Here is a 27,881-nt window from a genome sequence, read left to right as displayed (position 1 = left end):
TGGCAATCTCTTAACAACCCTTCTAGTTTTAGTCCCCTCAAATTTAAAATGAAGGGCAAATGAACTTCATGGTCTCTCATACTTTACTTCAGCTCTAAAGTTCTACTCTGTTATTATAATTCCTGATTTTATCAAGAATTAATATGCTTTACGCTAACCAGAACCTGGTTTCCTCCTACACCAGGCTTCTTTGTACATTACCAGTGATTTCAGAATTGTATTTCTTACAAGTACTTTAGAGATATTATGAAATATTATATTTGAGCTTTCTTTTTCAAGGTAACCTACAAACATCTATAAACAGTAAATGCATTGGAAACCACCAAAATAATAATTTAGATACTGGAGTAAATAAAGCTTCTTCCATCATCTCTGTGAGTATATGTTTGAACATTCTTGTAAATTTGTCAGTGGCAAGGAAGGGTATAGTTTGTGTGTTCTGGCCTTCTAAAAAACTCATGCCTGCCTGCATCTGCTCGAGTAAAACTATAGTAGTGAGTGGGCTGCTACAGCATGTAGGTACTTTGCTGTGCCAATCCAGATTTCTCTGATATTATGAATACAAGAAAATACAGAAATACTGTAACTATAATCCATAACCCCTTTATTTCAAATATGTTTAAAACATAACATAACCTCATTGTTCTCACTAATTGGCTTGATAAATAATTTAACTTTACTTATTTGAACTTTAAAGAGATCACTTATTAATAAAACACCAGTTTTAGATATTGTATATAAATCAGAATTCTGGTAATACTGTTTCACTAAAGACTATGTGGACAAAAAAAAAAGTCAGTAACACATTTGAATATCACTGTTTTATATACATGCCACATCTCCTGATCTGTACACTAGAACTCCCAGTAGGTTTGGAGAATCCATGCTAGTCTGTAGCTCCCTATGTTGTTCATCCAAGGCTTGAGTCAGGCTTTAAGGCTCAGAGAATGTTCCCAGGATTTCTGCTGGTTCTAAAAGAGTGCCGGGGAAATCTAGTTCAAAGTCTCATTCCCATCAATGCCAAATAGAGCCTTAAAGAAAAGGCTCTTGGAATCACAACAGTTCAATTATGGTTTACTGAATTACAAACCAAACTTGGCTTCCAGTAGAACTTTTATTTAGGCTGTCCCGGATTTGGTCTATAACTGAAAGGACTGTCAATCCTTCTAGCCTTTCTCCAGAAAACATGAATAAAGTCAGTCCCATCCTTCAGTGACATACATGCCAATATGATCAATAATAGCTTTTATCCTAAAACACAAAAAGTTGACCTAATAAATTCTTCAGTGATGCACTTTGGAATTGTTATTAACAATAAGGATATTATTGATATCCAAATAATCTTTTGTGTTTGTAATAGGCAGGTCTTTAAATAATGTATTTGCTCTTTACAATTAGAACGTGCTTTAAATGTCAGAAACTTCAACTTTCAAGTATTCAACCAGATTAAAAAAAGAACCACTGTACTCTAATTTGTGCATTACAAATGTACAATTAAAATCTTAAAACCTTAAAATACTGCACACTAAATTTACAAATTGATGGGTTAAAAAAAATCTAAACTTCAAAAGATAGCAGAAAAAAGTATGTGGATCGGAGAAAGAGCAAAGCAGAGTCAAAAGCAGCGCAGGATACAGTTCAAATAGGTCACATTCAACTTCTGACTTTCCCAAAGAACAAAAAAACAAGCTTAGCAACAGTTTTCAGCCAATCAGAAAGCAGACAAACAGGTAAGGACTCAACCGATCCAGATATCAATGAAGTCCAACCTTCAGTGTTTTTTTTGTTGTTGCTGTTTTTTGCTTTTTCAAAAAAATTATATAGTGTCAGAGCAGAACACAAGTTATAAAACAGGATAGACTGTCCTGGGTTAAAGAAAGATAAAATCTCTTCACCAACCCTTAACAAAATATATCAGATTTTAGTAATGTAGTGATAATTTTGTTTACATCCTTATTGTGCCAGATCCTGTATAAAGTTATCTTTAAAATATTTGTGTATTTGTAATAATATATAGAATTTTGTGGGAAATTTTCTTTCTTGTCTGTGCATAGAGGATAAGGGTAGGAAGATGTATAAGATTCTTTTCTTCTTAAATTCCCTAATACTCAATTTCTAAAATTCACGGGGGATTGGTGGGGGGGACCCAATAAGAAAATGCTACAGTGCAAATCCAAAAATGTAAATATGATTAAAAACAACCACATACAAATACAGCCTTCAAAACAATCAAGCAAACAACAAATTGTACAGTGCCATTCTATGTAATTTTTCCTCCTTATTTCTATCACTCAATACATATTCTTGAGAGAAGAAAGTTTTCTGAGGATTTAGAAGGGATTTTCAAAGAGTTACAGATTTCATCATTGTAATGTTTAGTGCAAACCTCAGTATTTGCTCAAATTGACAGTGTTACTTGCAATAGAGACACAAAAACACTGTGAAACAATAGTTAATAATTTTCTTCATTCTGCTTTTGGCTTGCCAAATTTATAAAGTATTCTAAAGCAGTTTCTAATATTTTCTGTAAAAATCTTCAAGAACCACCTTTTGTTTTTTTCTTCAAGTACTGCTTAAATCATTTGCTAGTTTTAGTTCCCTAAAAAAAAAATTACTTTAAGTAGATCAGCTTGACTTGCCGTATCATCAATTATATACTGAACTTACCATGCACTAAAAAACATAAGAGATTTGCTACTGATACTGTAGGGTGCTGTCAAAAATGTATACATGTATACTTCCTCTCAATATTTCATTGTATTCTATACATCCGTAGGAAGGTAGGGGGAAATTAAACAAATATTTGGAGACTAACTCTAGGTTTTATTTATTGGCGATATCCTTACTTCATCCTTTTCCTCTGTCCTCAAATGTCACAGATAACTAAGCTATGCTGTATCAAGAAAAAAATGTATTTTCAATACATCATTTGGGAAAGAGACACTCTACATCAAGCTCGTATTTTCCTCGGGCTCTGAAGCCTTAATAATTTAAAACAGTATCCATCCAAATATTAATGAAAGTTTCATCAATTACTTAACACATATATCTATACACCAAGGATTGGTTGTGTATGTTTCTGTTAAATTCATAAACCTCTATATGTATGGATATATTGGGCCTATTTATTCAATATTCATTCAACCAATATTAATTAGGCATCTACTATCAGCCAGGCATTTTTTTTCTTCCCAGTCTACCTTCTTTAAAAATAATATCCATACCTTCTTCCTTTCTCCAACTTCTTATAATTTCCTTGTAAGATCCACCTACTGTAGTCTTTTTGCTCCTAAAGGGACACTTGGACTGAGAAATGCCTTAAACTGCAAAGGCAAAAAGGTACAAAGGGCTTGGAAAGCAGGATTCTGTGTTATGCAAAACATCTGATTGTTATTGTAGCACTTAGGTAACTGACTGCCGGTTGATGGAGAGCTTCAAAACCAGTAACTCAGATTTTTAGTCTAAGATTTGATTTGATTTTTAGTCTAAGATTTGAAGTAGATAGATGCTACACTTCATGGTTGCAGATTTAGTAATATTAACAGCATAGCTAACACATATTTTAGTTAGTATGTGCCAGGTACTGTTCTAAATGCTTTACATGTTTTAACTCTTAACCCTTATAATAACCCTATAGGTAGATGCTATCTTCATTTCAGAAATGGGAAACTGTGAGACAGAGAGGTTAAATACCTAAGGTCACATAGCAAGGGGCTTGAGCAAAGGTTAGAACTTAAGCCTGTCTGACTCCAAAGGCATGTTCTTTCTACTATACCATGATGTTGTCTGATAGTTTCCTTTCCACTGTTAATATTTCAGTGATTGTATGTCCATTAGGAAAGTGGCCAAGGGACCATGAACTTTTCTCTTCATCTCTCCCTATCTTCCCCTGTACTATTTTCCCTAAATCTCTTTTGTATAATTGACTGTTCACCCCACCCTCTGTGACCACCCAAGTCATTAGAACATCATCCCTTTCTAGGAAATCGAGACTGACTCCCCACTGAGCCTACTGCCAGAATAAGAATGCTCCATAACATCTAGAAAACATTATAACATTTTATGTAAAAGGGCAAAATGAAAACATAAATGAAGACAAATTGGCACACAATGATTAAAGTCACTTTAACAGACTTAAAACATAAGAAAATATGGTAATTTTTCTTAGTGGTTAAATACTGTATTGTCTACTCAAAAAAAAAAAAAAATAGAATTCAGAGTGATTTGGTAGGATTAAATCTAATGATTATCTACACACACACCCCTTAAAATGTTTTCTTCCACATTTGAAAATCAGTAATTTTGGACAAAATAGGTGATTATTATAGACTATTTATATAGTAATATCTCATTATACCTGAATTGACTCGTTTGACAATCTCAAGAAAAGAATCTAAAACAAGTAAGAAAAAAAAAAAGTAAAATAGATGGCACAGAGTATATATACCAAAGAATATGTACTGTACTCAGAGGAAAACCTTTGGTTTACCTCTCTTAGACACAATTTACTTTTATTTTGTATAAAATTACAAAAAGCTTGTTTATTTAGTTTCTAAGTCCACAGTAATTTAGAAGGAAGTAGGGACTACTACTGTTTAAACTGACAGAGAAAGAATGATAGTCAACCATTTGATCACAAGGGAAGAGTCAGAAAAATTCTAAAAAGCAGAAATAAGAACTTGGACAGTACAGTAGTAGGCCATTTACTAAAAGTGTACTTTTTTTTTAAGATTTTTTTTTTTTATGTGGACCATTTTTAAAGTCTTTATTGGGTTTGTTACAATATTGCTTCTGTTTTATGTTTTGGTTTCTTGGCCGTGAGGCATGTGGGATTTTAGCTCCCAAATCAGGGATCAAACCTGCACCCCCTGCATTGGAAGGTGTAGTCTTAATCACTGGACCACCAGGGAAGTCCCCTAAAAGTGTACTTTGATGTAAGCCTTAAGGAGCTCTGACAGCACCACTCTCTGACAGATTAGGGTAATAGCTAACCGCCATAATAAAGATTCTTACTCATGTTGTAAAAAACACCTACAAATATTTCTATAAGAAATATAATTTAAAAGGTATGCCGAAACCGGCAAAGTAACAGCAATCCTCATAAGTCAAAAATGACCAATAGGAGGAATCCAAGGAGGTAGGGATTACTGATGCTGGTGGCTATGAATCCCCAGTAACCTAGAGCAGCAGCATAGGGAACAGATGACAAAGCCTAGGATTTGGGAAACTGGGGGGTGCCAAACCCCAAAAGGCTAAACTATCATTGAAAGCATTAACTAGGAAAAACACCCCATCTACAAAAGGAGGTAAAAAATTTGCCTGTTTCAACTTTTGTTCTTGGTAGAAGGGGTAAAACCTCCTCTGAAAATTTATAAGCACAAAGTGGCTCACATATGAGGAGCTGGGGCCTTAAATCCCTTTACCTACCTGGTCTTAAAAGAAACAATCAAAAAAACAAGGCAAGGATTCAGTTAAAGTGGTTTGGTTATGTCCCCCAGGCTCCAGTCAGAAATATAGATTATCTCTGAAGGAGATAAAATTCTGATGAATATGAGCTTACAATAATAAGACATACCTTGAAAAAAAGCACCATTAGTGAGGTCTGAAGAAACAATAATCACCTAAGACCTGCAAGACTTCAGGTGTTAGAATTATAGATGCAGAATACCAGTTTAATATGTTTCTTAAATTTTTAAAGGAAATTGAAAGTATGGATGAGGAACAAGAAACCATCAAAAAATAACCAGATTTAAAAATGAATTGAATACAGACTTTATAATAATTGAAACAAAATTCAATGGATAAACACTATTCAGCATAGATGAGGAGAAAATTATTAATAAACTAGAAAATAAATCTGAAGAAATAATCCAGAATGTAGCACATAATACAAAGAGATGGAAAATATGAAAGAAGAAATAAAAAACATGGAGGATCGAATAGAAGGTCTAATATATATCTAATTGGAGTTCTCGAAGGAGAAAGGCAACATTCTAAGAGACGATGGTTGAGAATTTTCCAGAACTGATTAAAGACATCAATCCTCATTTCCAGGAAGCACAATGAATCCCATACAGAATAACTTAAAGGAAATATATACCTTGACATAGAGTAAAACTGAAAAATTCCAAGACAAAGGGAAGATCTTAAAGGTTATCCAAGAGAAAAGTCAGATTACCTACAAAGGAAAAACTAAACTGACAGTCTAATTTTTAACAATGGAAGCCAGAAGATCGGGGAATAATATCTTTGAAGCACTGAGAGAAAACGGCCTTTCTTGAATTATACTAATATATGAAACTATCTTTTAAGAAAGTGAATGCAAGAAACACATTTTAAGAGAGAAAAAGTAAGAGTCTACACAAATATATCCTCACTGAAGTAGCTTCAGTTCAGGAAGAAGCAAAATGATCCCAGTAAGGAAGTGGAAAAAATGCTACATGTCAACAAAGAAAAGGTTCTTTGTACTTAAGATTTTCAATTCATGTGTAAAATTCTCACCTAAGTAGGATAGTACATTCCCTAAGGATCTTAGATAGGTTTGTATTGAATATATGTTTCCATTTTATTTGCTTAGAGTGGAATGGCCAGCTCATATAAAAAGCATAGGTTTAACTTTCTAAGGAACTGCCAAACTGTTTTCCATAGTGGTTGAACCATTTTTACATTACTGCCAGCAGTGTATGAGAGTTCCAGTGGCTTTGCATCTTCACCAACTCTTAGCATAGTCAGTATTTTTCATTTCAGTCAATCTAATGGAAGTAGTGCAGCGGTTCTTAACTGGGGGTGATTTTGCCCTGTTAGAGGACATTTGACAATGTCTGGATACATTTTTGGTTTTCACAACTGGTAGGTAGGTCAGTTGCCACTGACACGTACCTGGTACGCTAGGGATTCTGCCAAACATCCTAAAACACACAGGGCAGCCCCTCACAACAAAGAAATACTTGGTCCAAAATGTCAAGTGCTGAAATTGAGAAGCCCTTGTGTAGTAATAATGCATTGTGGTTTTAATTTGCATATCTTGGATAACTATCGATATTAAACATTTTTTTAATGTGCTTATCGGTCATTTATATATCTTCATTCATGAAGTGACAGTTCAAATCTTTTGTTAATTTTTTTTTTAATTGGGCTGGTTGTCTTCTTGCTACTGAGTTGAAAGTGTTCTTTATTCTGAATACAAGACTTTGTCTGATATATGTGTTGCAAATATTTTCTTCTAGTCTATGTCTTGTTTTGACGATTTTCTGCTACATTAACTCCATACAGCAAAAAATAAAAGTCATCTTTCTTCCAGAGGCGAGAGCAGGTGGATATTGAAGACAGGGTTAAATAACAGTTTTTCTTTTGGTATCCTTGGCTCATAAAAAAGCACTTCTTAAAAAGCAATATTAGTTGATGCTACATGGAAAACTGGGCAGCACATACCATAGAGACAAAGAGAATCTAATACTTAAAAATGATTCCCCCAATCCTAGGACCTGGCACAGAACAAAGACTGGGCCATGTAAGCAGTGTGTTGAACAAAGAGATACTTTTAAAAAGTCCCCAAACTACAGTTATTTGTATCAGAAAATAATAACACCACCCAAAACATGCCAAAAAATCTGCAGATGAAGAAATGAAAAAATGGTACTGGAATCACACAGTGGTGCCTATTGGTGACGTGAGAGAAGGTATCTTTGAACTGGGTTTGAAGATTACCTTGAAAAATGTACATTAACTGTCTCATGTACATTTAGAGTCTAAACTGTTCACTTGATAATCATCTAAAATTCTTACAGTTTCAAGACTACTCTGAAATAGAGATTTAGTGTATGAAAATGATGATTTTTAGGATACTTTCTATCCTCTCTGCTTAAGAAAATTATTTATTATAGAACATTTGCAATAATGTAAGCAGTAAATGGGGAACCAAAGTAGCAAAAATGGTCCTGAGTTCTATAAGGAATTTCAGAGAGCTACTATTTCTAAAGATTATATAGAGCTCCGTGTCCTAGATTTTTTCCCTAGCTGTTGATGACTAAAGACACATTAGGAACAATGGAAACCATGGTTTAAAACACAGTAATTGTACCGAAAAGGTGGTCTCCAGACTAAATGCACTTGATTCATGGCAATTTTACTTCTCAGAACAATTCTTATGAGTAGCGGGGATGATTTTGCTTTATTAAATATTTTTCTTGAGTGTGAATTATTGCCTAAAATGCCATGAATACTGAATTTTAAATGTTGCCATTTTTTCTACCACTTCCCCTCCCCCGTAAACACTCCTTTTTCCCAATAACAAGCAGATTTGTCTACTCTCTGCTTTTCTTAGTAAGGAAAGAAATGTTCATTATTTTCCTATATAAATTTGCATTCAATTAAAGTCTATTTTCCTGAGCTTCTTCAACCCCCTCAGTAAAGTTCTTAGATACAGTCAAAGACTGACAGATAATATAAGTTCTTAGATAGTAAGGTAACCAACAACAGTATGTTGGGTCCCTTCTTTCCCCCTAGTACAAGTGGTAGGTAATAATTAATAAAATGGTCTTTTAACTTGGCCATAGCTTTCCCTGACACTTGGGATTAGAGGCATGTGTCGGCTTCCTCTGATTCCCCATTCTTTGGTCCTGCAATAGCATAAACAAGATCCCTAGCCCTCGAACTCTCAGAATCTGAGCTTTAAGACCTGACAAGTCACTGATAGGACCCCCTGATCTGAGAATCTGGTCTAAGGAGAGGTATAAAAATAAAAAATAAGAAGAATGGGTTCTGGAGAAGCAGGGATATCAGAAAAACTACTTAGGACTATCAATGCCCACAGAGGCCTGAGCAGTGCTCTATGTCCAGAGTATTCATGTAAAGGTGTAGATGCTAAGTAATTGTTTCCTATGCATGCAGAGTATGCCAGGAGAAAAAGACAGTGGGAGATTTCTTCAGTGTATCAATAAATTAGGCAACTGGACTTTTTCATGTCTCAAAATACTATTTTCTCGGCTGCCTAAAATGATTTCATCCATAAGTTTGAGGACAGGGCAGAAACAGATGAAACAGAGGAAGAATAAAAATGGCCAGGACCTGGATTAGAGAGAAATATGTCACAAAGGAAAAATAACTGTCTGAAATTCTCAAGATCCTAAGGTCTTGGAAGGAACCATAAAATCTCACATTATATAATGAATATAACTCTATGTAACTGTGGAACAAAATGAAAATGTATATAGAGTTTTACAGTCCACAAATTTCCCATGGAGTGACTGTGCCATTTCTCACAACCACCTTGTGAGATGGATCTCATTATTCCTGTACTAAGAAGAAACTGGCCAACCTTTAAGTGGCAGAGGTAGAGTCAGATGCAGGTCTGTCTGACTTCAGGTCCAATGTCCTTTCCTTTCCCCTACTCAACAGTTTAAAATGCAGCTTCCGAGCCCGCCCTCAGGGAGCTTACAATCCAGTTGATGATAAAAGACTCAGAAACAATGAGGACAACACTAGGCAATGTGTAATTCTGTGTTAAATTACATGCTACGAACTGAAAATATGCAGCAATGGAGAGTCAGTAAAGGCTTGAAAGATGGGTAGAGGGGAATGGCACAGGGGAGAGAACAAGCTTGATGAACTCTAGAGACTGAAAGGAAATTGTTTTGTCCCTGGCAAGGGATATGAGTTAGTAAGCAGTGGGAAATAAGTTAGGGTCAGTTTTAGGGAGCCTACAAAGCCAGCGAAAGAGGAGACTAGAGAAAGAAAAAGGCAATAATGGAGCCCTAAAAGCTTTCTGAGTAGTGATATAAAGTGGTGAAAGTGGTGACTTTCACAAGTGTACAAGATGAGCCCAGGCAAAGGAAACCTGAGTACATCTAAGGAAGAGGTAGTGAGACTAACTATTCCCCTCCTCTTCAGCCTCACGACTTTATCTAACTTCACAGTCTACCCACAGGGATCATTCCTGGACTTGTGCACATGCTCTTCCCTCTGACCACAATTCTGTTCCCTCTAATCCAGGCCCACTTCTCACTGTCAGTCTGAAGTTAAAAGTCATTGCCTTGGAGAAGCCTTCCCTGTCCTCCACACCCACTGAGCACAGTAAATATCTCCCTTATATACTTCCCTGTTAAAGCACTTATCTCTCTGCATTGTAATTCCTAGTGGGCTAGCCAGTCTCTCTTGTTAAACTGAAAGCTCCAAAGGTAAGAAATGACCCATCTTGTCCAGCATTGAATCCCTTGGTACATAATGGGTGAATCAGAGGAAGTAAGGAGGGGTATAAGATCAGGAAACAGATTTAGGGCTACTTTCCCTAAGATTATATGAACAGGTAAGAAGACAGATACATGTATAGCCATGCTTAAATAAGGAAGAATGTAATGTGGAAGATAGCCTCAATGTCAGTGAAAGAGATAGTCCAAGCCTTCTTTCCTTCTATCTATCCAAAACCCCTTAATGAAGGAGAGGGTTGGATCAGGGTCATGACAAAGGTAGGAAGAAGATATACTTTTTATAACCACTGCTTGAGGATAATAGGCTGTAATTTTTTTAAACCACATTTTGGCCTTAAAGGGAGCGAAGAATTTAACAACTTTCATTTAACAACTCTCTACAGGGAACACAATGCTTTGCAAGAACCTACACAGGATATTTCAGAGCACACTAAGACGAAAGAAACATAATTCCAGCCCTAAGAAGCTTTATAATCCAATAAAGAACCACACACAGTGGAATTATGTTAAAGGTATAAGCAGTGCTATGGCTTCAGATGAGGGGAAGAAGTCAAGAGATCATAAAAAATGTGTCAAGCAGGGAAATGAGGTGACTGAGCTTTGATTTTAGAAGATCAGGAGAAACTTCTAGGATGGTCTGAGTTGTGGGGAGAAGCTAAGGGGAGGTAGACTTTAAGACAGTGTAATGGTCTAGTTAAGGGGTAACTGGATGTATGCCAGAGTGATGAGAGTAGAAATAGAATGCAAGAGACATATTCTGTAAAGTCAAGAAGGCAGAATCTTAAAAATTGATTACGAATGCCTTAAACTTATGAGTAAGGAAAATAATGAGTTGAGGTGATACCTGAATCCTCACTGCTAATGTGAGACGAATTTTTGAGTGGGTAAAGGTTGCTCCTAAGGTGACCTCCCCCCCAAAAAAAATTGATTATGAATTAGAAGAAAATTTATTTCCCAAGAAGCCTTTTGCTTCTTTCCACTTTGTACCTAAACAAATACTGTATAAGGCAAAGGTGGTGTTGTCAAAGATGGTTTTGATGAGATGCTTATGGATAAGATAGTGAGGTTGCTTTTATTTGTGACTGTTCACTTATGGACAGATGCCTCCAGCTGTTTTTATTCCATAATGTCCCTCTGCAATTATCTTTAGAGCTTAAAGTAGTATGATTAAGTGAAAAGAATCAGTACTTAAAATGAGAAGATCTTTTTCTATGTAGATACAAGGTAACAATCAGATAGATTATACTATTAAACATTTATAAGAAAGAAGCAGTAAAGTATAATGACTAGAAGCATTGGCATTAGAGTCCAACAACCCTGGGTTCCAAGGAAAAATTAAATCTCTTTTAGCCTTGATGTCCTCACCTGTATAATGCGAATGATAACATAGTGACCTTAGAAGGCCAGAGGATTACATGAAATCACACACAGTGACTGGAATAATAAGTGGTCAGTAACTATTAGCTCTGAGAGCTACACAGTAAGAGCTACAATACATCAAACCAGCAGTCCTGTCTTATTTAAAACATAAATTAAATAACTCTTTAGCACAGCATTTGTGAAATACTCAAATTTTACTCATCCTTTTGGTGTTTGGAGCTTGAACAATGTGCATTTAAGATTTAAATTATTAGGTATCAATGTACTTTTTAAAATTTAGTATTTGTAATGCTGTTTCTTCTAATTACAATGTTTACTAAGTATCTGCAAATAATTTAATATCAAGCACAACCTAGCCTTAACGATTTTACACATTAAAAGAGAATCTATATTTTAAAAACAATACTGAGTGTTTTCTATAACAATTCTTTGTATACCTTTTATTATTGATATTTTTCCAAGAAAATCCATTGGTCAATGTGGTAGAGATGGCTAGTTGTCCCTAGTGCCGATTCTCTGCTTCTTCTATGGTTAATAAAACCCCAAATCTTTAGTTGGGTATACTGTCACTCAGAGAAAAGACAAATTATCCAGCTCTCCTTGCATCTAGGTGTGACCAAGTTGGTAAACTTTGGCCAATGTGATTATAAAGGGTAATGGAGTGTGCATAATAAATGTCACTAAAGTGAGGAAGCATATGCTTATTCTCCTAGTAAATTTTTCCTCTGTCTGGAATGTGGATGTGATTCTGGAGCTTCAGTGGCCATCCTGGATATCTATCTTAGAGATGAAGCCACATCTTGAGGCTGCTGGAAAAACACAGAAGGGATTTGGGCACCTGATGATTACATGGAGCTTCTGAATCAGTCCTGGACTGCCTTCATTTACATGAGAAAGAAAGTGTCCTGTGTAAGAATTATTATTATTATTATTTTTAAGAATTCTTATATTGCATTTTCTGAACTGGCAGCGTAATGTAATCCAATCCTAAAAAATACAGACAAAAAGAAAGCCAAAATTTAAGCTCACTTGTTTTCTTAATAAGTTTGTTCTCAACTTATACATGCCTGGTCTTTTTATGTCCCCTTTCTTCTTATTCCTACTGTAAACTCCTGGACGCCTGTAGACATTACCTTTGATTCATTTCTATGGTGTTAAGGGAGGGAGGGAGAGGGGGTGAGTTCATTCAGCTGCTCCACCACTACCACAGTTATATTCCTAACCTATTCTTTAGTCTACCCCCACCCACTCTAGAGTCTATTTTGCTCTTCATCCTAGAATTTCAACTCCATAAAAGAATTGTCCTCAAAAACACCATTTATTTGTTCATTACCCACTCAACATATTTTGAGTGCCTACTGTATTCTGTTAGTTGATGAATAAAACAGACCCTGACTTCAGACAGCTAAGTCAGGCAATATTTTAAAATGCAGATTGAACTGTGTTCTATTATTTATGTACTACATCTCTATGGTCCCAAATTTTACTAAAGGATCAAAGTGAAAGTAAGTGAATGTAAAAGATTGGGAGAAAACAGATATATGGAGAGGGAGCAGGAAATAAGGAGGTGTGGAGGAGGACTCTCAGGGACAAAGGCAAGATGTAACCATATAGCAAAGGAAGAAGGAGGGAGAAGGGAAAGGAACACACATTCAATAAATTTTACTGGGCTTCATACATCCTTAAAACCTCTTTCAAGTGTTAGTGATTAATAGGGACAAGCTTATTGTTAAACTTCTGGAACTCTTAGAGCATAGCAACCGCCCTCCTTATTATTATATCTGCTGTTTGCACTGCTAGAAGCAAAGACCTTCACAAACCCTCAGAAAGCTCCCCACTATTCCTTCCCAATCCCAGCGCCTATTTAGAACTTCTACCCCTTCTCACCTCTAACTGGAACCTTCTTCTACCAGTGTCGCCTGAGGGAAGAGGTGATTCAGTAGAATGGGGAGGGAGTGTTGTTGAAATCCCCAATCAAAATTTAGGTTTAATTTTCTCATACAAACACTGCTAAAATAGAATATAAACATCATTTGTGCTACTAACTTTATTGTTTGGCAATAGAGCAGTAAAAATTGGCTTTATGGGTTGTCTTTAGGATTTGCCAGAGTGAGAAAATAAGTTCTAAGTTTTAAATAATTAATATGAATTTTAACTTCGGACTGTCATCCCACTGTGAAACATAGAAAACCTGAAAATCATTCTTTGCCTAAAATATAAAGATGGTACTATTGCTGGACACACAGCTCCAGAAGAATGAAAAAACAAAAACAAAACACCCAAACAACTCAGCTACTGATGTCGGGATTTTGGTGCTTTTTGTTGTTGTTGTTTTTATCTTAGGTGAGGGAAAATGTATTTATTAAATACTACTAAACCAGTCTGTGACATTCAGTTCTTAATACTCTACAATACGACATTATGAAAAAATTTTTTTCTTAGATTGTGGTTTTAACACTTCACAAGTAGTTTCTTTTCCTGTTAACTTTTCAGACAACTCTGTTTAAGCTTGAGCTAAATACCTGGAGGAAGTGCTACCACAATTTTAGCTTTCTTGTTTCCAGTTGAGCAGTATTATTCTCAGTATTTCTCCATTAGGAAAGTACCATATGTTTACTTTCTAGCCTAATAAAATTGCTTTAACCTAATAAAAATTTTTGTAGTATATAAAAATTAGTATGAAATAATTATGGTAAAATAAACAGTTATAAATCTGAAACAGAGAAAAACAGGAACACTGTCCCACCAGTACTAGCAAAAAGGCTTATAGGATGCTTAAAAACTTTCTTTGGCTTTTGTTTAGCACCTGAGTCAGGAAACTCAGGGTCCCTTGTCTTTTTCTACAGGATCCCTGTCCATAACATGCAGCCAAAACATAACACTTGTTATATTCCTGATACAGCATAAAAAAGCAAGAAAACATTCTAAGTAGTAAAGACAGTCTTTTCCTCCCCCATGGACCATAAGTCTAGAAAAACAAGTTACCTCATTTATGACCCATGCTATTTAAGACTCTGTGATGCAACAATATTGCACTACTATTTTCTATAAAAATGTATTCTTCCAATTAAAATCTTAGCTCAAATGTTGGCCAGCAAAGTCCTAAAAATCTAGTTTTTTTCCCTCTTATTCTATCAAATTGGATTTAGGGAACAGAAAAAAGTATGTTTTTATTTCACACAGTAAACATCATTAGGCCCTAGAAACTATAAATCTCTACTAATTGGTATCTTTGCATAGCAGTAGTTATGGCAACCTTAATTCATGGGGTTGACTTTGAAGTACTGCAAGATATTAAAATCCCCTCTGATTAAACAACGCAATTATATATTCAGCATCTAGTCCACATCTGATATAATAATCATAGATTTCAGAACTAAAATAATTATAAAATAAACTGAGTGAAGCTAGAATTGCAATTTGGAGAGTGTCTAAATACAAATACTTTCATTCTATAAATGAAAAAATTGAGAACCAGAGGTGAAATAGTTTTAATGTTGATGTATTTATCATATTATAGTTTTGAGAAACTTGGAAATCTGTGTGTAAAATCAGGGCTGGTCTTAGGATTTGATAGAGTAAATGGCTGCTTACTTGGTGTAATTTTAGAAGTGCTATTACCAAAAAAAACCACATAAAAATGTGTCACCCAAATTTTCCCTCAGAAATGGAAATAGTAAAATGATACCTAGTTGTCTTTCTTTTACATATTTAGTTGAGGTTTAATAATGCCTACAATTCTATAAGCAGATTAATTCCATTATTTTCTGTTAAAATGCAAATATAAAACTCATATAAAAGAAAAAACTCAAACTATATAATGGATTCAAACCTTACATAGGCATGTAAGGTGAAAATCATGTAGATAAAATTATCCTTGAAAATCTCTTTTGAAGGTACCAGACTGAAGACAGATAGTCCACTTCTTAATAAGTCCAAAGCAGACATTTTGTCCCTCAGTATTAGAGCTGATGACTGTTTATTTGGTTCAATACCAGTTGGAGTCATTGGCTTGTGTTCAGGAGGCTTGTATAAAAAAGCCTTGTGTAAAAAAAAAAAAAGTCTTTTAATACTTGAAATACGCTCAGAATGGTGAGACGCTCACTCTATGAGAAGTGAGCAGGAACTCAGACCAATGGAGAACATAGCAGATTTCTGTTTCTTATTTTACACTCACTCAGGGGCATATGCTCATTGAGTGTAATGTTAGGCAGAATTGCCTATGATATTTATATTAAAAATACATTCTGCCTCACACTGAAAATTCTTTTGATGAACAAGAATAGTTACATTTGCGTAAGTTAAATGTATGAGTGATGTAATTCCACTGTAGGGGTCAATTCTTTCCTTAAGACCAGGTTTTGATGGCCTATTAGGGCAGTAGAGAAAAGAACAGGTTCTGTGTCTGTGAAGAAGGAAAGATCCCATGGGGGGTGGGGAAAGACCATGGTCAAAGATAAATTTTGCCTACTGCACAAATTTGTTTAGAGTATAGATACGCATATGCTGCATAAAACCTTTAAGTTGCAATACCCTACTAACCATAATATCCCACATTCTCAAACATGACAGATAACTGAGAATTTACTATAATTTCCCTTCACTTTTGCAAATAGTAACTATTAGTGTGAAAGTATCATCTTTATATTTTACTGTTTTCAGTTCAAGATGAGGCCCAATTTTAAAAAGTTAACTTGGAGGTGAGAACATCAAATTCGTAAAACACAGTGTTGTCTTGTGGCTTTTCTACTAAGTACTGCCAGCAAGTGCTGGCTTCTGTATCTAGCTAAGCACTGCTAAAGTGTCTAAAGTGGGAGGGGTCATAGTCCTATCACTAGTAGTAAAAATCCTAAGTTACTAAATTTTATAGAGACAATTTACATGTACAGAGTCTAAACTCGTTGATCCAAATAGCAAAATGAAGTTGACAGAAATGGGAACAAGTATTTTCATGAATTTACAAACTAAGTTTCTATTAAGAGTTCTTTTGGCTACAAATTCAGTTTTTCAAGAAATTTGTTGATAGTCCTCTTTCTCCTAACTAGAGTATTGTTCATGTAGAAAATACATTAGTCAAGTGAATTATTGTGGCCTCAAATCTTAAAAGGAAACAGGGATGGGAGAGGGGAGAAAGCACATTGAGGGGGGTTATTTCGTGGCCACACACTGCACCATGGCTGTGGCTGGAATTTCACAAATGTGTATGTACCACCAGCCCAGTGGAGTTCTTTGGGAGAATACAGATGGCTGAGCTCACTTAGGAACCATGATTGGGAAAACAGCTAACTGGAAATACATGGCCAATTGATACGAGGTGTTATCTTTAGCATGAAAACCCCAGTTATGGGAAGACAGATTATTATTTGAATTGCTAGTCTTCAGCTATAGCACTAATGAAAACTATTTAAGGAACAACAACAACAACAACAGCAACTCCCCCTTTCACAAAAGAAATAATTTAAGTTGGCAGGTCTCTTATTTATATGATATCAACTTTTTATTATATTTAAATATACTTCTTTAATTGATGAGGCACAAAAGTATCAAACTGAAGGTTTTTTGGGGTGGTGATGGGAACTGAGAAAGGACGAAAGGGTTGAGTTTAATTAATGTTCAGACTTCTGATTTCTCTGTCAACTTAGTTGTTAAATGTGGGAAAGTTATTACGAATTTATCATTTTGGTAGTGCTACTCTATTCTTCATGTAAACATTTGTCCAAGGACTCTTGAGGCAACTCCAGAAAATTACATCAGGTGTTTTGCTACAATGATTAAATTAAAACAGGAGTCCTTGGTATCACTTCCTTGATTTTATTTTAGCTTCTTAAAAACAAGTGAAATGTTAACCATCTATATGACAAACTAGTTTTTTTTAAACAACATATTCTCAGTTTGCAGAGTGTTCATCATTTTAAATTGAAACATAAAAATAGCAGACAACATTTCACCATTTCTTCTCTCCAAGGACAACCCAGCATTTACCTGTACAAGTACTTGTGCCACTAACAAGTAACTAATGAGCCAAAGGAGGGATTTTGAGGGCAATGAAGAAGTGGTAGAAGTTTCTATAACATAAGGAATCAAGGTTCAATCACAAAAATTCCTCATGTCATGGGAAAACAACAGGGCCCATGATTAATATGTGAATAATACAGAATATTTTAATGATGTGGCACTGATTAGTTCAGAATTGATTGCTTAACTAAGAATCCTGGGATCTCTTCTCTCTTAAACCATGTCATAATCCTTGAACTATTTAAAAATTTCATAACAAAATATTCCAACGCAGCATTGAGAAATTATCTTTTAAATGACAGCAGTAAAAAAAAAAAAAAAAAAAGGCAGTAGACCTGGGGTATAAATTAATCAAATTAAAACAATCTAGCAGATAATTTTCTAAGCTTCTAATATCCTTATGCAAACCATTTAGGACACTGATGATGAATGTATGAATGTTTAGATAGGTAAATACATAAATATTTCTAGTTTTGGCTTAAGTACCACTGAAAAATGGGAAGATTTCTGCTGCATAAGATATATTTTATTAAACGTACATTTATAGTAGATAGTACTTCTACCACAAATTATATAATTGCAAGTATGTGAACTCAATATGCCTGTGTCTTCCTACTATAAAAAATTGAAACAATATAAACACTATAAATTAAGACCTATTTGGAAAGAATTTTTTCTAACAATGTTTTATTTTAAAAAAACCTAACAATGTTTTAGATCAATTATTATAGATGAGAAATATAAAAGCCTGGTCTCTGTAGCCAAAAGACCAGGAAAAGAAGAGCCTAGTAAGACAGAACATTTTTCAGCAATAACCACTCTACTTCAGTAAACCACCACCACCAGCACCACCACCACCACAACAACAAAACTGTGGCCCTATTCTCACCCATGCCAGCAAAGGCTAAGTGAGGAGACTAGACTCCCACCCTTGCCCAGATGTAACAAGGTACCCTAAACTCCCTGCCAGGGTAGTGCCAGAGAAGGCCCAGTAGAGCTGGGATGTTTATCCCCACTGGGCAATAGTGCTTCTCACACCCCATGACTGGCAATGTTAGTGACAGAGACCATGTGGAGAGCCTGGACATCCACTCATGCCAGAATAAGCATTCCTCCTTCCCTGTTAGGGTGGTGTCAGAGGAGGCCTAGGGGAGAGTCAGGACTTTCAACATAGACCTGTAGTAATGAGGCCACTTCCAACTTGTGGTGTCATGGGAGCAGTAACAAGGCACTCCCACTCCTTGCAATCAGGAAGGTGCCTTTGGAGACCTGATGGAGGGCTGGAACATGCACCCCTTCCCAGAAATAACACAGAATTCCCCTCATCCCTCTGCTTGAGTGTTGATGGAGGCCAAATGGGGAACCTGGATTTCTATCTCCACCTTGCAGGGAAGGCAGTGCTTGTTCCTCTCCCTACTGGAGAAGTTTTAGACAAAACCAACTAAAACAGAATACTAAAATAAGATCCAGAATTTCATTACATAATACCCCAAATGTACAGGTTTTAATTGAATATTATTTGTCATACCAAGGACCATGAAGATCTTAAATGGAATAAAAAAAGACAATCAATAAATGTCAATACTAGATGAAAAAGTCATTAGAATTGTTTTAAAGAAGCCATCCTAAAAAGTCTTCAACAGCAATTTCAAACACTTGAAACAAATTAAATATATAAAGTCTCAGCTGAGAAACAGAAGTTATGAAGAAAAGCCATGAAATGGAAATTTCGGGCTGAAAAATATAATAACTGAAATACAAAACTCAATGGATCAACTCAACAGCAAAATGGAGTGGACAGAGGAATCAGTGAACTAGAAGACAGAACAATGAAATTACACAATCCACACAACAGAGAGAAAATAGACTGACAAAAATACAGCCTCAGAGGCCTGTGGATCTATAACAAAAATCTAACATTTGTGTTATTGGAATCTCAGAAGGAAAGAGCAAAGACAGCAGGACTGAAAAGGCAATTGAAGAAATAATGGCTAAAAACTTCCCAAATTTGGCAAAAGATATAAGCCTACAAATTAAGGAAGCTGAGTGAACTCCAAACAGAATGAAACCAACATTAAGACACATCACAGTCACTTCTGAAAAATAAAGACAAAGAAAAGCAGCAAGAGAGAAATGACACTTTACCTACAGGGAAAAACAATTTGAAGGACAACAGATCTCTCATCAGAAACCATAGAGACAAGAAGGAAGTTGCACAACACTTTTCAAGTGCGGAAAGAAAAAACTGTCAACCCAGAATTCTATATCCAATGAAAGTATCCATCAAGAATGAAGGGGGAAACCAAGATATTCTCAGATAAAAGGAAACAAATGATAACACCAGTACACTGTAATAAGTTATGTATATAAAATGTCATATGTAGAGCAAACACTAAAAGATCTGTACTAAGAGATACACTCAAAAAAAAAAAACAACCTATAGATAAATCAAAATAGAATTCTAAAAAAATTCAACAAACCCAAACAAAGGCAGCAAAAAGGAAATAAAAATGAACAACAAAGGGAACAAACAGAAAACAGAAAATAAAATGGCAGGTGTAAGCGCTAACATATAACATGGATACAAACCCATACATAACATAATTATATTAAATGTAAATGGTCTAATATACCAATTAAAAGACAGAGATCAGCAGAGTGGATTTAGAAACATGACCCAACTGTATGCTGTCTACAAGACACTCACTTGAATTATAACAACATAGGCAGGTTGAAAGTAGGATAGAAAAAGATATATCATGCAAACATCAATCAAAATACAGCAAGAAGTTCTGTGGCTGGATGGTGGTGATAGCCAACAATGTGAAGGTACTTAATGTTACTGAACTGTACACTTGAAAATGTTTAAGATGGCAAATTTTATGTGTATTTTACACTTCCCCCCCCCACAAAACAGGAATGTCTATATTAACATAAGGTAGAGTAGACTTCAGAGCAAAGAAAATCACCAGAGACAGAGACATTATATGACAATAAAAGGATCGATCCAACAAGAAGATATAGTAATCAAATGTGCATGCGCTAAAGAGAGATGCAAAATATTATATATGAAGCAAAACGTGATAGAACTAAAAGGAAAAATAGGCAAATCCACATTATAGTTGGAGATCAACATCTCTCTCTCAACAAATGATAGAACTAGAGAGAAAATCAGCAAAGATGTAGAAGAAACTCAACAATGCCATCAAACAACAGAATCTATATTTGTAGAACATTCCACCCAACAGTAGAATACACATTCTTTTCATATGCCCAGGACTACAAACCAAAATTGATCATATTATGGCTATAAAACAAACCTCCACAAATTTAAAAGAACTGAAATAAAAGTGTGTCCTCTGATCACAATAAAATCAAACTAGAAATAAATAACATAAAGATAACAGGAAAATGGAAGCTTGTAAACTAAACAAACACACTTAGAAATAATTCATAGGTAAAAGAGAACATATCAAGGGATTTTTAAATAGATTGAACTGAAAGAAATAGAAAATACAACATACCAAAATTTGTGAGACACAGCTAAAGCAGTAGCGTGAGGAAAATTTATAACACTGCACACATACATAAGGAAAGAGGAAATTTTCAAAAAATAATTTAAGTTCCTACCTCAAGAACCTGGAGAAAGAAGATCAGTATAAACTGAGAAGCAAGCAGAAGAAAAGGAGCAAGAGGGGAAAATATGGAGACAGTACAAAGATCAATGGTTGCCAGAGATTTGGAAGAAGAGGGCAAAATTGGATAGGTGAAACACATGAATTTTTTTAGGTGATAAAATTATTCTGTATGATATTCAATGTTAGATATATGACATTATGCATTTGTGAAAACCCAAAGAACTTATGGAGCAAAAAGTAAAACAATGAACACAAATTTTTAAAAATCGTCTAGAGGGTTGGGGCGTTGGGTCCCAGGAAGGAATGCAGACTATGACAAGAGAATCTAACTTAAATTACAAATGTATGAAACAACCTCACTAAAGTGGGTAAAGGAAAAATTTGCTGATCTTAGTAACTTCGAAAATGAGTAGAGTCTATAAAACTAAAGCAAAAGGAATTGTATGTAAGCACTGCACTGTCGTTGCTGAAGTTGTTTTCCACATGGGTATGGGTCAACAATTCTATATGGCTATACATATATACTAAAATTGAATGATTAAGTAAATGGACTGTGGATGATGTGAGCCAGATTTCCCACTGTTGGAGGGGGAATTTACAGATAAGGGGAGAAATCTAGAATGATCCATGTGGTAATGGATTAGAGTTAGAAATATCACTACAAACTCACATTTAGCTTAATATAGAGATGGTTATATACAGACATATTTACAGATGCATATACACAGGTTAGTATACACATATATATTTCCTTACTCTGTCTGCTAAGAGGGCCTAAAAGCAATTAATGACACCCTAGTAGCAACAGGCACACCTTGCTGATGTCTCTCTGGTCATTTTGACAGTCTAAAGCTCATTCTTAAGTAGATTCTATAGGAAGTGATCACAGGAAATAGATTCTCTGAGCTGGTACATTTTGAAAAGTTTGTTGTTTACACTTGAAAGTTAGAAAATCCTTGTCTCATACTTTCTTTCCTGGAGTATATAAAATATGCTGTTCTATTTTCTTTTGGTATTGCTATTGAAAAGTCTAATGATAATCTAATTTTCCCCTTATAAGTTAATATCACTATGCTTTGGTAATAATGGCCATTCTGGGTTAATATTCTTAGGCACACAGTGTATTATTTCAATATATAGTTTCTTTCTTTTTAATTTCAGGAAAGTTTTCTTGAATTGTAATTTTTAGTATTCATTTTGTTCCCTTCCTCTGATTTCTTTTTCAGTGGCTTTTATTATCTGTATGTTGACTCTTCTCTGTCTATCCTTAATATCTGTCACCTCTCAAAAATCCTTTAAAATTTTTTCCTCATCTCTTTCCTATTTTTAAAGTTTCCTTCCTTATTTTTCACCTTCTATTTCTCTTATGGTATTATTTACTTGGGCTTACGTTCCTTCCAGTTTAATGCATTTCTTGAAATGATTTTTTCTTTACTTCTAATTTTTTGCAGAGTTATATTACCTCACTTCTGAGTTTTTCTAATTCTTATTTTTGTTGTTCTTTCATTTATTGTTTTCCTAATGTCTTTTGTTTTAAATAGTAGGTTACAATATTTGACTAATCTTTCAAGCATGCTTTCATTGTCTGTAGAGATACTATTCAGCTCCTTATTCTCTATTATAACTTTGTATATTGTTCATTTTTATGTGAAATAAGCTTTCTTGAAATTTTTGAATGAGACAGGACAGATTTTCTAACTTCACAGAATTCCCTTTTCTGTTGTTTTTGAGTAGTTTTCAAAACTGTGACAGCTTGCATTCTGCAATTTTTGGGGGCTCCATTCTCCTCTCCCACAGACTTTCTTTTCATCTCTGTTGTCCCTATTCTGCACAATTTTTATTCTACTGTTTCTCAATATGGGACCTTGTCTTAGAAAGAAGTCACAGAAAGGTTGGTTTTAAGAGTTCATAAAAGCTGTACTGCTCCAGTCTCCTTAGTTTTTCTTACAGTGGATCTCGCACTCACCTACTTTTGGAATGAGGAAAATTCCTCCCAATTTCAGCTACTGTTTGCAAATTGGCCTGCCATATTTTCCATATCTGTTGGCTATTTCAGGGGTTTCCTCTTCTCGGGTCTATCAGACACTGCCCCTTGGCTGCCTTCTACCTCCAGCCCAGGCATTTTCACCATACAAGTCTTGTCTTACTTTACTTCTTCCACAATTGACAATGTTGACCAATCCTTTTCTGAAATCTCCCCTCCCTTGTTTTTGGGATAATACCCTCTTTCAGGTTCCATCCTCTATTTCTGGCCACTCAATATCAATCTCTTAATGATTCTTCTTCCACTGATGATTTCTTATAAATAGGTGTTCTCCAATGTTCCATCCATCCTCAACCCTCTTCTTACTGTATATTTTGTCTCTGGGTGATCTCACTCTTGGCATAATTTCAACAATGAACACTGATCAAGGCTGTAATTACATCTCACCTTTTCTCCTAAATTTGAGGCCCATTTATCCAGCTACCTAATATATTTCACCTTGATATCCTACAGCCATCTCAAATCCAACACATTAAAAGCCAAACTCATCACTTTCTCCCAACCCATCCCACTGCACTACCTACCATCTCTTATATTCTATCCTCTATCTCCAAAATGGGCCTCACCATACATCCAGTTTCCGATGCAGAAACCTGCAAGTCCTTGCATAGGCTGCTCTGACTCCTTTACTAATCTCTTGCAAAGTTCTGAATATTACACATCCTAAAAACTGTCAAATCTATCCCCTTACCCTCAACCCCAACCCCATCAATTTGGTTACTGTCCATTTCTTTTCTTAATTTCAGCAACAGCCTCGCCTCTGTCTCATTGTCTGTGCCACCTTCCAGCCTATTCTCCATACTGGAAAAGTCTTTCTAAATTGCAGGTCTGATGATGTTATAATCCTTCATAGGTTTCCCTTTAACTTTCAGAATGAAATCTAGATTCTTCACATGGCATACAATTCCCTTCTGAATCTCTCCAATCATACTGAGTTCAGCTTACTGAGTTCGACTCAAACATGATAACTCTCATGACTCTGTGCTTTTGCACATGCTAATCTCTCTGACTACAGCACCTTATCTCCTACCTCTTCAACCGGGTGCTCCTCAGTCAGGCTTCAGGAGCCAGTTGAGGCTATAATCTTCTACAGAGCCTTCCCTGACCATTCCCTATCTGTGTCCCCTCATTTTCAATCATCCAAAACCTCCTCTACTACCCCACATACTTCTGGAGTCAAGCACATGTTCACACCACAATAAAACCTCAGGCTTTGCCCCTTTTAGTCATTTTCCTGGATAAGTTGACCTTCTTTCAGAGCACTTGCCACTATTTATTGCAACTGCCTTTCACCTGTTCATCTCCCCCACGTGTCTGTGAACTCCCTGAGAGTGAAGCCTTTGCCTTCTCTGTTTCCCTAGTGCACAGAGTAAATACTCAATAAATGTTAAATAAACAATGTAACATGAGGCATGATGTAGAAGAACTCTAAATGAAAATGAGAATTTGATTTTGAGTCTGTATGGATTGAAGAAAGTGTGACCCATCCTTTGCTCTAAAAGAAAAAACAATGCCTCAACATTCAATAATTCACCCACTGTGGAACATAAGTAAAAAATGTTATATTTACAAGATTTAAAAAATCTGAGGCAATACTTAAGCTCTCAAAATTCACTGAGACCACGACAAGAAGAATGTCCTTCATAAATGGGCCCCCCTAAATCTTTTGTCTTCCAAGATCACAGAGGCTTAAATAAACATTCAGCTGCCCCTAAATGGCCCTGCTTATAGGTAGTGTAGGAGTTTACCACAGATATTCCTCCACTTACTTTGCCTATTCGACTTTAGATCTGCACCATCAGTATTGCTCCAGTGGATTTAGTCAACAAAGCAGTGGAACTACTTCTAAAGGACAGCTGTTAAAATGTAGTGACTATCAAAGAAATAAGGCTACATGCTCTGAAAAGGCAGCTACCTTTTCTAGCCTTTCCCTTTAACACCACGTTTATAAGATCAGATAGGAAGGGTCTCTCAAAATTTTCCACAGAGGCATTTCTAATCTTTGAGGGGAGAGAACTCCTTCCACAGTGGATAAACTGGTGAACAGCCCAAGAGTAGCTGGCCCAAAGCCAGACAATTATTTATACCAAACTTTGTATCTTAATCCCTAATATAGCCATGCTTATTTTTAACCTAAAATAATGTTTTAAATTACTTACCAGTTAAATTACCTGTCTCTTACTAAGACCTGTCCCCCCTGTAAACTCCACCCCATTTTAAATTCCAGGGAGATATGTTGCATTTATTCTAGGTGGGAAAGATGATATGCAGATTTCACTACAAGGTGCAACAGAAATATCATACTGGAGAGGATGGTACAGCTGACATAGGACTGGAAGTGGCACAATTCCAAGCACATGTTAGATGAGAGCACTTCATCTGGGAGAAACTTAAAGTAATAATTTAAATGTTCATGAGGCAAGATATGTTCCAATTTAAAACACTAAGCAATAGTCCCATCAGTGAAAAGGAAATCAACTTCTAAGTGTACCAAAAGGGCTGTAGGGCAAACAAGAGGAAAATTTGCATCTGTTGAGGTACAAACAGGAGTAGTCCATAAGAGGGGAATTAATTATTATTAATGGCAAACCCTGTAAATACAAAATAAAACCAAAATCACTGGTCACATAATTCAAAATTTACATGCAATAAAGGCAAGGCAATAGGCTCAAGTCATGACCTGTCAAATATTTACTCCACTGACATACAACCACATATCCCAGGCTGTAATAATACTCCAATTTGTGAAGTTGAGAACTATAAAAAGTGAGGGGGTGAGTAGTTAAAACATTTTAACTGTTTACTTCTTTCTCTCCTCCACTAAACAAGAAGTCTCTTGAGGACAGGGGCTGGGACATAGTATTTCTATCCCGTTTGCTTAGCATCCTTCTTTGCACAGAGCTGGCTTTCAACAAACATCTGTAGAATGCATGAATGAATGAATACGTGAATAATAGCCATAACCTATGCAAAACTTGGAAAACATCTTGGTACATCAGAGCAGAAAAAGACGGTATCAAAAAAGGAGGAGGGAATTCCCTGGTGGTGCAGTGGTTAAGAATCTGCCTGCCAAAGAGGGGGACATGGGTTCGAACCCTGGTCCGGGAAGATCCCACATGCCACGGAGCAACTAAGCCCATGCACCACAACTACTGAGCCTGTGCTCTAGAGTCTGTGAGCCACAACTAGTGAGCCTGCACGTCTAGAGCCTGTGCTCCGCAACAAGAGAAACCTGCACACCACAACAAAGAGTGGCCCCCACTCACTGCAGCTAGAGAAAGCCTGCACGCAGCAACGAAGACCCAACGCAGCCAAAAATAAATAAATAAATTTATTAAAAAAAATAAAGAACCCCCTCTTTTTTAAAAAAAAGAAAAGGGAGTGGATATTTATGATTTATATTAATGTTACATACTAATATTTATTAATATATAATATTTGAAGTCAATTACATATTATATTAACACATATTTTAATAATGTAGAACTGAAAGGAAGTTAACTTACATAAGAACTTTTAAATTTTTTTCAAGAAGAAAATTGCATCATAACAATTAAATGTCTAAACAAACATAAAGGGGAGAAAATCTCAAGATGGCAGAGTAGAAGGAAGTGAGCTCACTCCTTCTTATGAAAACACCAAAATCACAACTAACTGCTGAACAACCACTGAGAAAAAAATTGCTGGAACCTACCAAAAATGATACCCTACATCCAAAGACAAAGAAGAAGCCACAATGAGACAGTAGGAGTGGCGCAATCACGACAAAATCAAATCCCATACATGCTGGGTGGTTGACCCACAAACTGGAAAATAATTATACCACAGAAGTTCTCCCACAGGAGTGAAAGTCCTAAGCCCCATGTCAGACTTCCCAGCCTGGGGGTCTGGCAAGGGGGAGGAGCCCCCAGAGAATCCAGCTTTGAAGGCCAGTGCAGTTTGATCACAAAAATTCCACAGGACTGGGGGAACAGAAACTCCACTTTTGGAAGGTGCACACAGGTCCTGTGTGCACCAGGACCAGCGAAAAAGGCAATTACCTCATAAGAGACTGGGCCAGACCTACCTGCTAGTACTGGAGGGTCTCTTGCAGAGGCGGGGGGAGGCTGTGGCTCACTGCAGGGACAAAGACACTGGCAGCTGCAGTTCTGGGGAATACTCATTGGTGTGAGACCTCCTGGAGGCCGCCATTTTCTCCCCAAGACCTAGCCCCACCCAACAGCATGTAGGCTCCACTGCTGGGATGCCTTGGGTGAAACAACCCACAGGGTGGGAACACAGCCCCACCTATCAGCAGACAGACTGCTTAAAGTCTTCCTGAGCACTGCCCTGCCCACCAGAGGGACAAGACCCAGCTCAACCCACCAGTGGGCAGGAACCAGTCCCTCCCACCAGAAAGCCTTCACAAACCTCTTAGACAGCCTCATCCATGAGAGGGCAGACAGCAGAAGCAAGAAGAACTACAATCCTGCAGCCTGTGGAACAGAAACCACAACCACAGATTGTTAGAAAAAATGAGATGGTAGAGGAATATGTCCCAGATGAAGAAACAAGATAAAACCCCAGAGAACAACTAAGTGAAGTGGAAATAGGCAATCT

At 36.2% G+C, this 27,881-nt stretch overlaps 2 protein-coding genes across 4 annotated transcripts in view; one reads left to right on the top strand and one right to left on the bottom strand.

The window, feature by feature from the left end:
* SESN1 (sestrin 1) overlaps nucleotides 1-27,881 on the bottom strand; it is a 108,989-nt gene that overhangs the window by 31,176 nt on the left and 49,932 nt on the right. The gene's annotated exons all lie outside the window — the stretch shown is intronic.
* ARMC2 (armadillo repeat containing 2) overlaps nucleotides 1-27,881 on the top strand; it is a 286,480-nt gene that overhangs the window by 239,452 nt on the left and 19,147 nt on the right. For both annotated transcript variants that reach the window (XM_082404735.1, XM_082404737.1), the window contains one exon: nucleotides 280-27,881. This exon is cut by the window's right edge and continues 19,147 nt beyond it. In XM_082404735.1, the coding sequence (XP_082260861.1) occupies nucleotides 280-551 (272 nt within the window). In that variant the 3' untranslated portion in view covers nucleotides 552-27,881. The remainder of the gene's footprint in view (nucleotides 1-279) is intronic.

Source organism: Balaenoptera borealis (assembly GCF_965194805.1).
Source record: "Balaenoptera borealis genome assembly, chromosome: 9".
Taxonomy (NCBI): Eukaryota; Metazoa; Chordata; class Mammalia; order Artiodactyla; family Balaenopteridae; genus Balaenoptera; species Balaenoptera borealis.
Note: the sequence above shows the minus strand (reverse complement) of the source record. Positions and strands in the feature narration are given on the sequence as shown.